Genomic DNA, 12,805 nt, shown 5'->3' on the forward strand with positions numbered 1-12,805 from the left:
GGTTCACTTCAATTCCTTGTCTCTTCAGAGAGTATGAGCAAAAGCTTTGTGGTGTAACATTGAACGAACACAATCAAAACCACTGCCAAAAGCACTTCCATTTTCACCCTGATGTTTTTCAAAAACCCGGTCTGACAAGCAAACTCATTATGGCTTCTGCAGAAAAGAGATGAACACCAGCGCGCCTGTCCCGATTTTCAGGTTTGGTGACTATGGAGTGTTCACTGCAGCTCTCTTGGCCGGCCGTGCTGTAATTCACACACCTCTCCAGAGAAGGCCTGTCCGTTCAGCAGGTGTTCGGAGCCCTGGCCGTCCTCGCTGCCAAAGTGTAGCCGGATCTCCTCCAGACGATGGCTGTACGTCATCGGCCCCCCGGAAATGTTAACCAGATGCTCCTTGTCCAGTCGCAGAGACACGTGGCGGCCGGTGTTGTACATCGTCCCTCCCACCTGGAGAAGAACAGACGAGGCACAATTGGTTACGTGGCAACGCAATCGTACTCCCAAAGGGAGACGTGTGGCACATTTTCATATCGGCGAATGCTATTCCAAATGACCCAAAAGAAGTAACATGAACTGGCTGGAGACTGACTTGTGTTTGTGACGCTCCTAAAATATACAGCACACCTCTGTTTTTCTTCTGCATCAGGAAACAATTCCTGCTTTCAAGTGCTGACCCACATAAATGTTGCCATGGTTACCAAATTATCTTGCATAAATACACACACCATTAAAGCAAATTGGGAAATTGCTTTTTTTTTTTTTGGACAGTTCTTTCGATCGGCGGCTGCTTCACTTTCACGCCACAAAGGAAACAGATCAGCTGTTCAAGCACCCTGAGCTCTTCTCTGTTCGCTGCAAATCCTTGATACCTGGACACGTTTTACATTCTTGTACCACAATGAAGCTGCAGGAATGTGGCTTTAACACAACCCCACAAACTTAAATTATGCTTCACTTGCTGACCGGATAGGAAAACAAAATGAAAGATTTTTATTTATTTTTTTACTGACACACGCAGTATGAACATTCTGCAGTTTTGCAGATATATGTAGCGAGACTGTTTCCTCATTATGTTGATTAAAGCCGATTCCAGGCGGCGTTACAGTCCTACCTAAGGCATAAGGCATTCGCCGCTGTGCAAACATATCATTTCAAGAAGACAAAGCTGTGAGAACACAAACACATCGCTCAAATGATATATTTAGGTGAGAAATGTGTAAATACAATATGTGTTTATCCCAAAACATCTGTTTAACAGAAGGTTTGCTGGTACACAAGCATGAAAGTTGACAAGATCTGGCAAAAATGGTACGAGAAGACTTACAGGCTGTTGGAAGGGATGTCAACTATTTAGAGAAATCTTTTTAAATCTGTAGTTGTGGAACAATTATTACTGGAGGCTATTGGTGTTTCTCTGAAGGAAGGTTTACTTCAGTCTCTGTCTCCTGATTGACTTGACTGAGTCATGAATCATTTGTTTAGCAACAGCTTTAAAACACAAGCAAGGAAAATTAGGCTTGGAGTCTTTTCCAGCTATGCGAGCTCTCGCTAATGAGTTAACGCCGTTGTCTTGCATTTTCCGACAGCTTAGGAATTGAAGTTTTGGTGGGAGCCTGTATCATCAACGGGGCTTACGCAGGAACAGTCCCGAGGGCTTTATTTAATTAGGCAGCAATCTGAGCAGGAGGGAGAGGCGGTGTTGTGAAATGCAACAACACTCGGACGGACAAAGGGGAGAGTGGCGCCTCAAGTGAAAAGAAGGGACAGGTCAAGGTAAAAAAAATGTTGAAATCATCAGAAAACGCTCACAGTTGATGCACTGTGAGGTTTAAGGGGAAACATGGTATCGCAAAAGCCATGAATACCAATCTTTATTGGTAGCCCTGCTTATTTATTTATAATCGGGAGTTGTTTCAAAGTGAAGCATTGATATTCACGCCACGACCATCTCTCTTATCTGCCTCTTTCTCTTCCCTCCTCTTTCCACTCCCTCGGCTTTCCCTCTTCTCCCTCTCCCTCATTCCCTTTACCGCTGGCTTTCAAAATGATCAGCCCACCCCCACTCCAAATCCCAGAGAAAGAAGTCAGCCCACACACTGTAAATATTTTATAGAAGCTCAGAAAAATCAATGAATTGAAAGGAGGAAGAGAGGGAAAGAGGGAGCGATGCAAAGAGGAGACAAGCATGAGGAGCAGGGGGAGAGAGGCGTGTCGGATTTGGCGCCCGAAGAGGAAAAGGTAGCGAGGGAAGAGAAGTCTTTTAGGTTTCCTGGCGAGGCGACGAAAGCGAGGTGAGACCCCTGAAAAGGCCAGAAAAATCTTATCTCCCTCAGGACCTCCTTTGGCTATTATTCACAAGGCAGAAGTGGTGCGAGGCCTGTTGGCTGCCCGAAAAAATAAAAAATATGCAGCTCCGACACAATAAACAGAACATTACACCTGCATGCCAGAGCCATCTCAGAACCACGGGCATTAATGTGCTGCTATCAGTCCTAATAGTTTATCCCTGCCATCTGAAATATGACTCTTTTACGCCTGTTTAGTCAATGCCAAACCCATTCCGTATGATTGCTGCAACATCCTGGTTCAATGTCACTGCGCTCATCAACTTTCAATGAGAAAGGTCTAATCCACTGCACACTACCAGACAGACACAGTGGAGCATTTAGGAGCAAAAGGGCTAGTTTTCTCAAGAACTGGTGGAGACCAAAACAGAGCAAAAAAAAAAAAAAAAAGTGGAGAACAGCAGAAAAAAAAAAAGTTAATTGAATTAAATTGAATCAGTTGAAGGTGGGACATGAGGTGCTTTAACAGCCTCCCCTCCTCTGGTGTCATGGCTTTCCGCCATGTGGCTGCAGGGATTTGCTCCCATAAGCATCGGTGAGGGGTGATGATAAAAACCGAAGACCAAAAATGTACAAAAGCATGTGGACACTCGTGCCACACGGCAGAATTATGACGCACAAAAGGAGAAAACACAGCCGGAATGTTGAGCTTCCTCCGCCTTATAGCCTCACACTATTGTTTCAAACAGAGTACGCTCCGTGCACAGGATGCCTTTTTTTCCTCCCAGCCAATATCTGTTGTTCAGGCTGATCGCTCATGTCAGGGTAAATGGCTAGAGGCTGGCTGGGAGGCGCGGGTAGTGGAGTGTGGTTGGAATGACAAAGGCGAGGAGAGTAATCATGTTTGTCTTACAGTGAGACTGAGATATGGAGCGGCCGCTAAGAGAGCCTGTACAGTAAAAAAAAAAGAAAAAAAAAAAGGCAACTTCTGTTCTAATTGGTAATTCTTTCATCTCCTGGGATCGATAATCCCCGGCTACTGAAGTGAAATACTCGCAACAGCAAAACACCATGGTAGAAACTCAGACGCTGAGAGGAAAAAAAAAAAGACTAAGAGGCTGTACGTGATGCAATCGCAGATATGCAAATGATCAACTTTAAAAACGGCGATTTTGAAGGGAGGAACAAACACAAGCACAAAAGCGCTTTCCGGAAGGAGAATAAAAACATAAGAATCAGTCACATCTTAAGTGAAATAGCGAATCCTCTCAGACGGGGTTGAAAGAGATCACATTTAGCTACATTTAGCCAGCTGGTGGGGGCCAGACTTAAAGAATAAATGAATACACACTTGAATAAAACTTGCTTACTTCATTTGTCATGTTTCTGCTGCAACAATTACTAGCCAGTCAATGTGGTGGAAAGGTTGCAAACAAAGCAAAGGCACTATATTCCAATCTGCTTTCTCATTATTCTTCGGAGTCTCAACATTTCTGCGAGTAGTGAAGTAATTATTACAAGCGGGCTGTGGATTTCATATTTTCGTGCTCGGTGCTGAATGTATTTGTGAAAATCACTGGCGCTTTCGCTCTATTCATGAAAATAAAGGCGGCCTGTCAGAAAAGCAGAGGACTATGTGTTGCTTGTGTACTGGGCTGTACGACAATCAACAAAAACACTTTCAGCTGTCCAACTCATCTCATGTCTCAACATTATACTATTACACTGATTATGCTGTCTCCGCTTTTACACTAATGGCCTGAAAATCACATCAGGAAATGCTTCTCTGCAGTGCAGTCTTCTGTTGAGAGTTTTGCCGTAAACAGTGCACAACTTGCTCAGCTCTTCATACTGTGATCCACGTTCAGGTTCACGTGCAGTGGCGTGCACAGAGGGGGGGCAGGTGGCCCAGTTTTTGAAAAACGCACGCTAAAGTGCCCTCTTGGACTCCAAAACGCATGCTAAATTGTCCTCTTGGGAGCCGAAACGCGCGCTAAAGTGCCCTCTTGGACTCCAAAACGCATGCTAAATTGTCCTCTTGGGAGCCAAAACGCACGCTAAAGTGCCCTCTTGGACTCCAAAACGCATGCTAAATTGTCCTCTTGGGAGCCAAAACGCGCGCTAAAGTGCCCTCTTGGACTCCAAAACGCATGCTAAATTGTCCTCTTGGGAGCCAAAACGCGCGCTAAAGTGCCCTCTTGGGAGCCAAAACGCGCGCTAAAGTGCCCCCTGGGAGCCAAAACGCGTGCTAAAGTGCCCCCTGGGAGCCAAAACGCGTGCTAAAGTGCCCTCTTGGATGCCAAAACGCACTCTAAAGTGCCCCCTGGGAGCCAAAACGCGCTCTACAGTGCCCCCTGGGCGCCAAATCGTGTGTTAAAGTGCCCTCTTGGACACCAAAACGCGTGCTAAAGTGCCCTCTTCAGTGGCGAGGACATGCTATATGTGCCCTTTTTTCTTTTCCGCCCCTGCCCCTTCAAAAAAGTCTGTGCCACTGTTCACGTGGCCTGAAACTGAGGCTTTTGTCACTAGGCCGTATTGTCGTCCTAAAACTATTAAACCGACGTCGATGAGCCCCGCCGTTTCACCGCGGGTCACATGCTCCTTCGTTACCGTGAACACACACGCTGCAGTTTATTTTGACTCGGCCCCACAAACACTGTCCCGCTGCCCCAAATACTCACTAGAGCGCCAAATGTGGATTAATCCACAGCTGAAAATAGTCCCACAACAAAAGCAATTATTTCTTTCTGTTTGAGCCGTTTTTGGTAGTAACTTGGTTTGGTAGGGACTTCAGTGAACAGCTGTTTCAGGAAACCTTTTTGAAACCATGTGTTTCTGAGCTGTTGAATGTTCTCATCATGGTAATGTGAAGGCAACGTGACAACGTGAAAGCGATTGCTCATAGCGATGAACGTACACAGACTCGTCACCTGAATCTGCAGCTCCGCTTGGCCTCATCAGCTTTACAGCGAGCTTCAGACCGAGCTTGAATGACATCTTGCACCTTGTCTCGTCATATAGGAAAAGCACAGGTGTTGCTAATTAGCACATCGACGTCGGCTCTGTTCTATTGAAGTGTCCCAGTAAGCCATGGCAGCGTGACACTGAGCCAGAATGAACAGTACCCGAACACTGAAACTTCCTCAGCGCTTCCTCTTTCCCTGATTTACACCTGTGCTTTTCCCACTGCGTCATGTCAAAATGTCCTCGGCGAAGAAGGCCCGACAAACTGGGTGGACAGAGAGACATCAGGCAATGACGGTGCATGAGGTGATGGTGGTTTAAGGTAGTTATTGTGGTTTGACTGATGATTTTGGAGCATTTACCAACAGTCAACAGTTAGAGCAGCAGCAGCAGCACCGGCTGCGACACACAACTCATTGATGCAATTAAGATGCTTTAACCGGACTGCCGCACTTAATGTTGTTATCAGAGTCCTTCTTGGAGTCATAACTCAGTCAAATCTGAACACGAAGACACGAAACATGTAGATTTATATTAACTGTGATTCATATTTTCTGAGGATTTCTCTCAGAATAAACTGCACTGCTAAGAAATCATAGAAGAAAGACAAGTTTTCTTCATTGTCACAATAATCCAGTGATTGCCTAACCCATGGCTGCACCGTAAAACCTAATATAGCAAACTTTTAATGGTGCCAGCTTCGCAAAATGTAAACAAATATGTGCAGGCTCAAAAGCTGACTTTTCTGTCTTTGCAGTTGCTGATCAATCAGGAAGTGGTCAAATGAGAATTTGTCGGATTCCTCCGCGTTTATACGACTTGCAACCTTGAACGCAGCAGTATGACATCACCCTTTTGATACCCATTAGAGCGTGACATCAGAGAAAAATGGCCGCCGTGAGCCCTGTAACAAAACCCAAACCTGTTCCAGGTGAGAGGAAAAACGTCCCCCCTCTGGAGCTTTCTCCTTCTTTAGGCGACACACGAACATACTCAAGCTCAGAAATACACACACACAGTCGAGTGTGGAGCGGCAGCGACTTCAGCTCATCACAACAAGCGTATCAAAAACAAATCAAAAAAGACAGAGGAGGCTGTCAACACTCTTGATTTAGACAGAAGCTGAAATCAAGCAAACGGCGTCAGCGCCGAGCCTGACAGCTGACGCAACATCACACGCAGACACACTGTTGCGACACAGTTCCTATTAATTGATGCACAGCAATGAGAAGAGATCAGAGCCATCAGCAGCATAGAGGAGCGCACTGCTGGCCTGTGCATGCATGTGTATAAAGAATATTGAGGATTTTTCGGTTGATTAGCGTAAATTAAAAAGTGGGACCTTTTGTATCATGTCATATGTCACTGCTGTGTGTCTCCTCGTTTCGTTCAAGCGGCCTAAGTGCACTTTTAATTTGCTCAGAGAAGGTTCCAGGAGCGATGCAGCTGAAAAGGACAATTGCACTGTGGGCCGGTTCTCCCTTAACAGATAGTGATGATCACAACGCACCGGCACATTAGAGGTAATAGCTCGGCGAACGTAAACAAGTCATAAAGGATATTGTTGACTGTCTGGGGCAGACTTGGCAGTAGCGGGCAGGTACGGTGGTAGAAAACATCAGTAGCATGCTGGTAATGAGAAAACACAAGGAACATCATAATTATCCGAGCTCACGGATCGATCGAGCAAATTACCCCTTGTTACAAAAAGAAGTCTTCACTAACTACTGCATATGTTCAGCTATTAGACTGCACCATTGCTATGTTTAGACAGAACGTTTTAAATACAAAAGCCAGCATCACCTGGCGAAAAAGGCTTTTAGCTGAAAGAAAATCTTGGACCTCAGCAAAAAAAAAAAAAAGTTTCAATATGTCCGAGTACTGTACGTGCCACCACACAGGATAAAATAGTTAAGCAGTGGAAGTGGTGATAAGCGACATGAATATATCAGACAGTAAGTGTGAAATGCACACGCGCTTTCGCAACCATCAGATGGGATTTAATGTATTCTCCAAAGGCCTGCAGCTCCAAGCACTAAATCATGGCAAAAGTGTAACGCGTTTGATTCAAACACAAGCTGACTGGCGCTCTTTCATTAAGGTGCGCAGACGTGGAGAGCAAGTGGAACGGATAGAGAACACAGGAGGGACGGAAATAAAGACGGAGGAGAAAAGGGGTTTAAAAAGACCGGCCGCCATGAATTAAATAGAAGCGGGGCTGTGTGGGTTGGTGCTCCGTGAAGTTCTGGGCACGCGTTTCGGCGCTGCAGTTCCAGTAATGCTACATGATGAGAGAGATTCAACACAGATCTGAGGCGTTTGGAGAGAGATTTTGAGAGACTGTTCTGTCCTCAGCGGAAAAACAACAGCGCTGGTAGTTTGTTCAAATCCAACTGTTCACCAGACAGGAAGGCTGGCGTCGGGCGATTCTGAAAATCCCCCCCATTACATTCATTGACAGCGCTTTCAGTCCAGTCAAAGCCCGGATATGTTTGAAACAAACCTCTGACCACGTCTAAAAGCACGAGTACTTACACCTTTTCTGGAGGCGGGGCATTAAAACCTGTCATCAGAAACAAAGGACAAGACAGCATGGATCATGCAAACAGGGACGATAGCTTTTGGGCAGTCTCTCCTCGAAGGCGTTCATGGTGTTTCACACGGGAAAAGTGACAAAAGCAGCCGTGTGAAGGAAAAACACGAGAGCTTGAGAGAGAAGTCCGAACCCCGCCTACTTTCACACAGCTGTTGCATGAAGAGGGCACGCCTGCGGGATTTACATGCCGATGATCCCTCGGGCACTTGGTGTGAAGCACGCTGGCAGTCGTGATGTTGGGGAACGGTCACAGTTAAGGAAAATGAACTAGCACGGTTAGGGTTGGTCAGCTAAAGCACGTGGTTACGGTTGAGGAGATAGTGGTCATGGTGCGACAGGCCCATCCACCACTTTGACATCCACACCCGTACTTTTCACCTCACAGCATGAGAGAAACACTACTTCTTGCATTAGCGCTGAATGTTGGCACCGGACATAAAGTGTGAAATGTGTCATCCAATAAAACACACACACAGTTCCAAGGGATGCCGGGGTGGTTCAAAAGCTTTAAAAAACAACCATATTTAAGGCCTGTAGCACCATTAAAATCTAACAGGGGCAAGGTGGGGAAGGATGGTTGGGTGTAGAGATCTCCAGACTTTCTGACTGTGTATTGGTTGTATAGGTGATTGTGGGCGATGATAACTTTGTTTAAGCAATCTGTTCTCTGAGGCTTTGCCACGCCTCTCAGCTGAGGGCTACCTTGCGTGACGCAGCATGCTTTCAACAAACGCCGCTGTGATTTCTCTGTCCCACTTTGAGAAATATCTAGTCCGGGCAGGAGAGCTGAAGATTCCTTGCCTGTCTCTCTCTATTCACTTTTGCATAATCACATTTGATAGCAGGATTCCTCCAGAGTATAATGGGCAGTGGCAAAAACTAAACCGCACACAAACCGCTGCGAAAGCACAAAAAAAAAAGCACAAAATCCAGATAAAACATTTCTCCTTTCAGTAATTCTCTAAATTGTTGGCTGTTGAGAAAAGCCGGCTTGTGAATGCTGCCGTGGAGTGTTTCTGTAACGTGACAGCCTAACAGCCTGCTCGAAAACAGGGGACTACCCTTCCCCCTTTAATCACATCAGAAGAAAGTGGTCGGGGACTTTGTCGTTATAGACAGTGATTATGGTACATTTTTACTTCTGAGTACCGCTCTGAGCCTTTAAAGCTGCAAGCTGATTCTTTCTGCTGCCCAGATGGAAGCATGTGTTTGTTTTTGTGTTCGTGATTATCCTGAGACATCGGATGTGCCAGAATGGCGAAGGGCCGCTGGGCCGTGTCCTGCGTCTGGCCATCGAGATGACGGCATTTTAAGATAACTGCTCATGTCATCAAAACAAAGACGAAAAAAAAAGCGAAGGAGGCTTTTTCAATACACCGGTCTAAGGTATGTTTGATGAATGTCTGTGTAAATCATGGTCATCAGGACACCATCACCTGAAGTCCATTGTGAGAGACTGAGAATCAGTTTCAAAAGGTGTATTATCTCGCTTTCTGCTCTCTCTTTTCTTCGGTCCCAGTGTGTTTTAACTTTTCCTCAATCCTACACCTTGCTTTGTTAGGGCACCCCGGAGCAGCTTCTCCCTTTGTAGGCTTTGTTTGGACCTGTGAGAACACAGCAATCACCGCCCAGTTCAGAGCAAAATCAGCTGGATCAAGCTCCTTTTTTGACGAGGAGGCTTCTTGGTGCCTTTCCAAACCAAGCCGGGAGCGTCGTTCGGTCTGGGAACGTGATCCGAATGCGGATTCTCGGCCTCACGCAATTTGTGAATTCTGGATTCCGCCTTAAAATAAAAATGATATACTCAACGTATGAAATATGCAGAACCCTTATGCTCACGAAGAAGACACAAGTAAAATTGGCAGTTTGCCTGAGGGTGTGAAGGTCAGAGGGTGGATGAGTTTGCACAGCTTTGATAGCTCAGGTTCAGATCCCAGTTGGTGCCAAGAAGTTTTTCAAGTTTCTATCAACCGTATCCAGAAGTACAGGCAATCCAAACATTTTATATAGCTGGACAAAAGCTTAACAGCAATATAAAAGGAATAGATCAACATTTTAGGAAATCAATGTGTGTGTGTGTGTGTGTGTGTGCGTGTGTTTAGCCTAGCTTAGCATAAAGACTGGAGTTCAACAGTGGGGGAGAGCTAGCCTGGGGCTGTCCAAAGTTCAAATATGTGCCTATATAACAGATCTAAAGCTCACCTCTATCTAGATAGAGATGTTGATGTTTAACTCTAACCTCAACCAGGCCTTCTCTGAACTTTACTGCAATTTAATCTTCATGTGAAAAGACATTAAATTCAGTGCTGTCAAACGCTACCGTGACATTCATCTGCTCATGAAATCTTATCAAACTGTATTGGATATTACAAAGTATCGCAAGCAGCCTGACTTATTCTATATTGGAAGTATTCCCATCAAATCTTGCAGTTATTAATGGTTTTCAGAGGATGAATCCTAATTACTTTGGTGACGCTCCAACTTTTCACATAATGCCACCAGCAGATCATAAATCATAAAATATCGATTGGCATGAAATTTGGAACAGAACGGTTTTCGTGGTTTAGAGACGGTGTATTTAGCTGACTTCAGTGAACACCGGACTTCTCCTCATGAGCCATGAGCAGGTGGAAATTTTAGGTTTTGAGCAAAATGCCTCAACTATTGCACAGATGAGTGCAATACTTGTGGCGATCCCCTGACTTTTCCTTTGGCATCGTGATCAGGTCAAGACCTTTTTCCAGCACTTTGGTTTATGACTGAAATACCTGCAAAACAAAAAGACATTACCTCAGCTGTCATGTCTGCTGATTTGAACTAAAGCGAAAATACCTTATAGGTACTTGAATAACGCTCTCAGCAAATCAGTTCTGTCCTCTGCGTCTCACCCAGATTATTGCTCCTGTGAGAATCACTGCTGGATTTCCCTCCTCCCACCAAGCCTAACTGTTTGGTGACGAGTGTCCACTGGCCCTCTGCTAGGTCCGACTCCCCTCCTGATCCCGTCACTCTCTTTGTCATTCTTGCCATGGCACAGGCTTTCACTCCCGAGCCGCCCGGACAGATTAGCTGTCTGTAACCACCACTGGAACTTGAATGGCTGATAAGGCGGAGAGGCGGAAGACGGATAAAAGCTGGGCGTGATGTCACAGCTTTGCTATCTGAAAGTCGATCGCTATCAAAATACTGGACAAGGGCTCGGTTTTGGCATTCAATAAGGGTACAGGGGAGTTCAGCTTGTTCCCAATTTTAAAAGTTCTCTCAGTTCTGGCAAAGTCATATATACGCATATAGTGCACAAGTACCGAGAGGGTGAATAAAAATAATAGACTTTTTCTTCACTCCCACTTTTCTGACATTGTAGTGCTTACCTCAGGGCAAAGACAGGCAAAGGCAGCCAATAGCTTTGATGGAAGACAGGTACGACGATAAATATTTGATGCTATTGACGGGTTGTTGTGCTCAGAATGAGAGTTATGGAACTAGTACACCCTAACATAATAAAGGGTACGCTCTTGCCAGCAAACTGACTCTGCATCTGTGTGTATTGTATCATTGGAAGAGGTGGTATCAGGTCCAAAAGCTAATATTGACTCAAAACTTTGATCCAGAAATACTTTGGGAACCTGCTGAATCAACTACTAAGAAGAGCCTTTTAAATGCAATTAGCTGCGTACATCAGGGTTTTGACAGATGCTTCGGAGACTTTTTGAGAATGAGATGGAATCTACTGTGTGCTGCAGAAATGCACGTTATTTGCATAAAAAATGTACCCAGCCTTTAAAATAAATGGAACAAGGATAAAACAGAACTCAGAAATGGTTACTCAACCTTCATGTTTAACAAATATGGAAATAAAAACAGGACGATCATGCCCCAAACAGTTTCTGAAACCATCTGGCTGTTTTTCTCTACTTTGATTCTCTTCCCACAGGCGTATAGATGCCGGTTCCCTCCGAGCAAGTCCTGCTGCACAAAGCAGAGGAGGAGATGAGGAAGATGAGGCATTCCTAGCCTTCTGCTCCTTGCATCAACTTCATCAGCATCAGTGCTTTCTGGCTGAGCGACAGCGGGCAGGTGTAAAGTGGCATCCATCGAGCCCCTGATTAAGACCGAGGCCATGCCAGCGAGATGACAGCGCTGCACAGGCCCGATAGGAAGCGACGCTCTGGAACCCGTCCCGCAATGCCATCTGTTTTCTCGTGAGCCACGTCACGGAGGGTAGACGGAGGTAGAGCAATAGCAAGGTTCACGCCACTGATGGAAAAGCAGACCTGTGCTTATATGCATGCAAACCCGTGCAGACAGTGGGTGGTTCACACCATGACTGCAACGTAAAAGACCTTTTCAGTGACTTTCTACAGTTACAGTAAGGCGACCTGAGACATTCTGCCTGTTTGCTACTCGCATTATAAGTGTTAGAAAGACAAAGTTTGCTCGACTATTTCAACATGGATGATTGCAGTAGCGGGAAGTGACTTAACTAAAATCCTCTACTTGAAGCTGCTCTTACCAGGATTCTAATATTAACAATGGATCAAGTGAGGGTTTGCTCATAGTGACAAACTCACAGAGAAATACCACCTGACTCTGAAGTTCCCCTCAGCTCTAAGGAGCGTTTTAGCATCTTCCCGCTCACTGTCTTGGTGTTACGACCCGTAACTTCACCGTTTTAGTCACAGTCAGACCTCTTTTCCAGCGTCAGGCAGCTGCTCTTGCAGCGACAAGGCTCTGATAAACCCACTGTACGCTACCTGTCCGGCACCAAACAGCAGGCAGAATAGCTGCTGAATGCTGCACTTTATTTCCCTCAGGAGTCCAAAACAGAGCTGAAAGGGGAGTGAATGTCGGACTTGAACACGCAGGACTCCACACGGATGCTAATGCTGCTCTGTCTGCTGGATGCTTTGCAACAAAACGCACGCTTGCCCTCCAAAGTGGCCCAAAGAAAATCAATT

General features: G+C 45.5%; 1 protein-coding gene across 1 annotated transcript in view; it reads right to left on the reverse strand.

Moving 5' to 3' along the window:
* Window positions 1–12,805, reverse strand: part of ca10a (carbonic anhydrase Xa) — a 203,972-nt gene that overhangs the window by 24,838 nt on the left and 166,329 nt on the right. The window contains exon 4 of the mRNA XM_041963175.1: window positions 264–449. Coding sequence (XP_041819109.1) covers window positions 264–449 — 186 coding nt within the window. The remainder of the gene's footprint in view (window positions 1–263; window positions 450–12,805) is intronic.

Source organism: Chelmon rostratus, chromosome 21 (genome assembly GCF_017976325.1).
Source record: "Chelmon rostratus isolate fCheRos1 chromosome 21, fCheRos1.pri, whole genome shotgun sequence".
Lineage (NCBI taxonomy): Eukaryota > Metazoa > Chordata > Actinopteri > Chaetodontiformes > Chaetodontidae > Chelmon > Chelmon rostratus.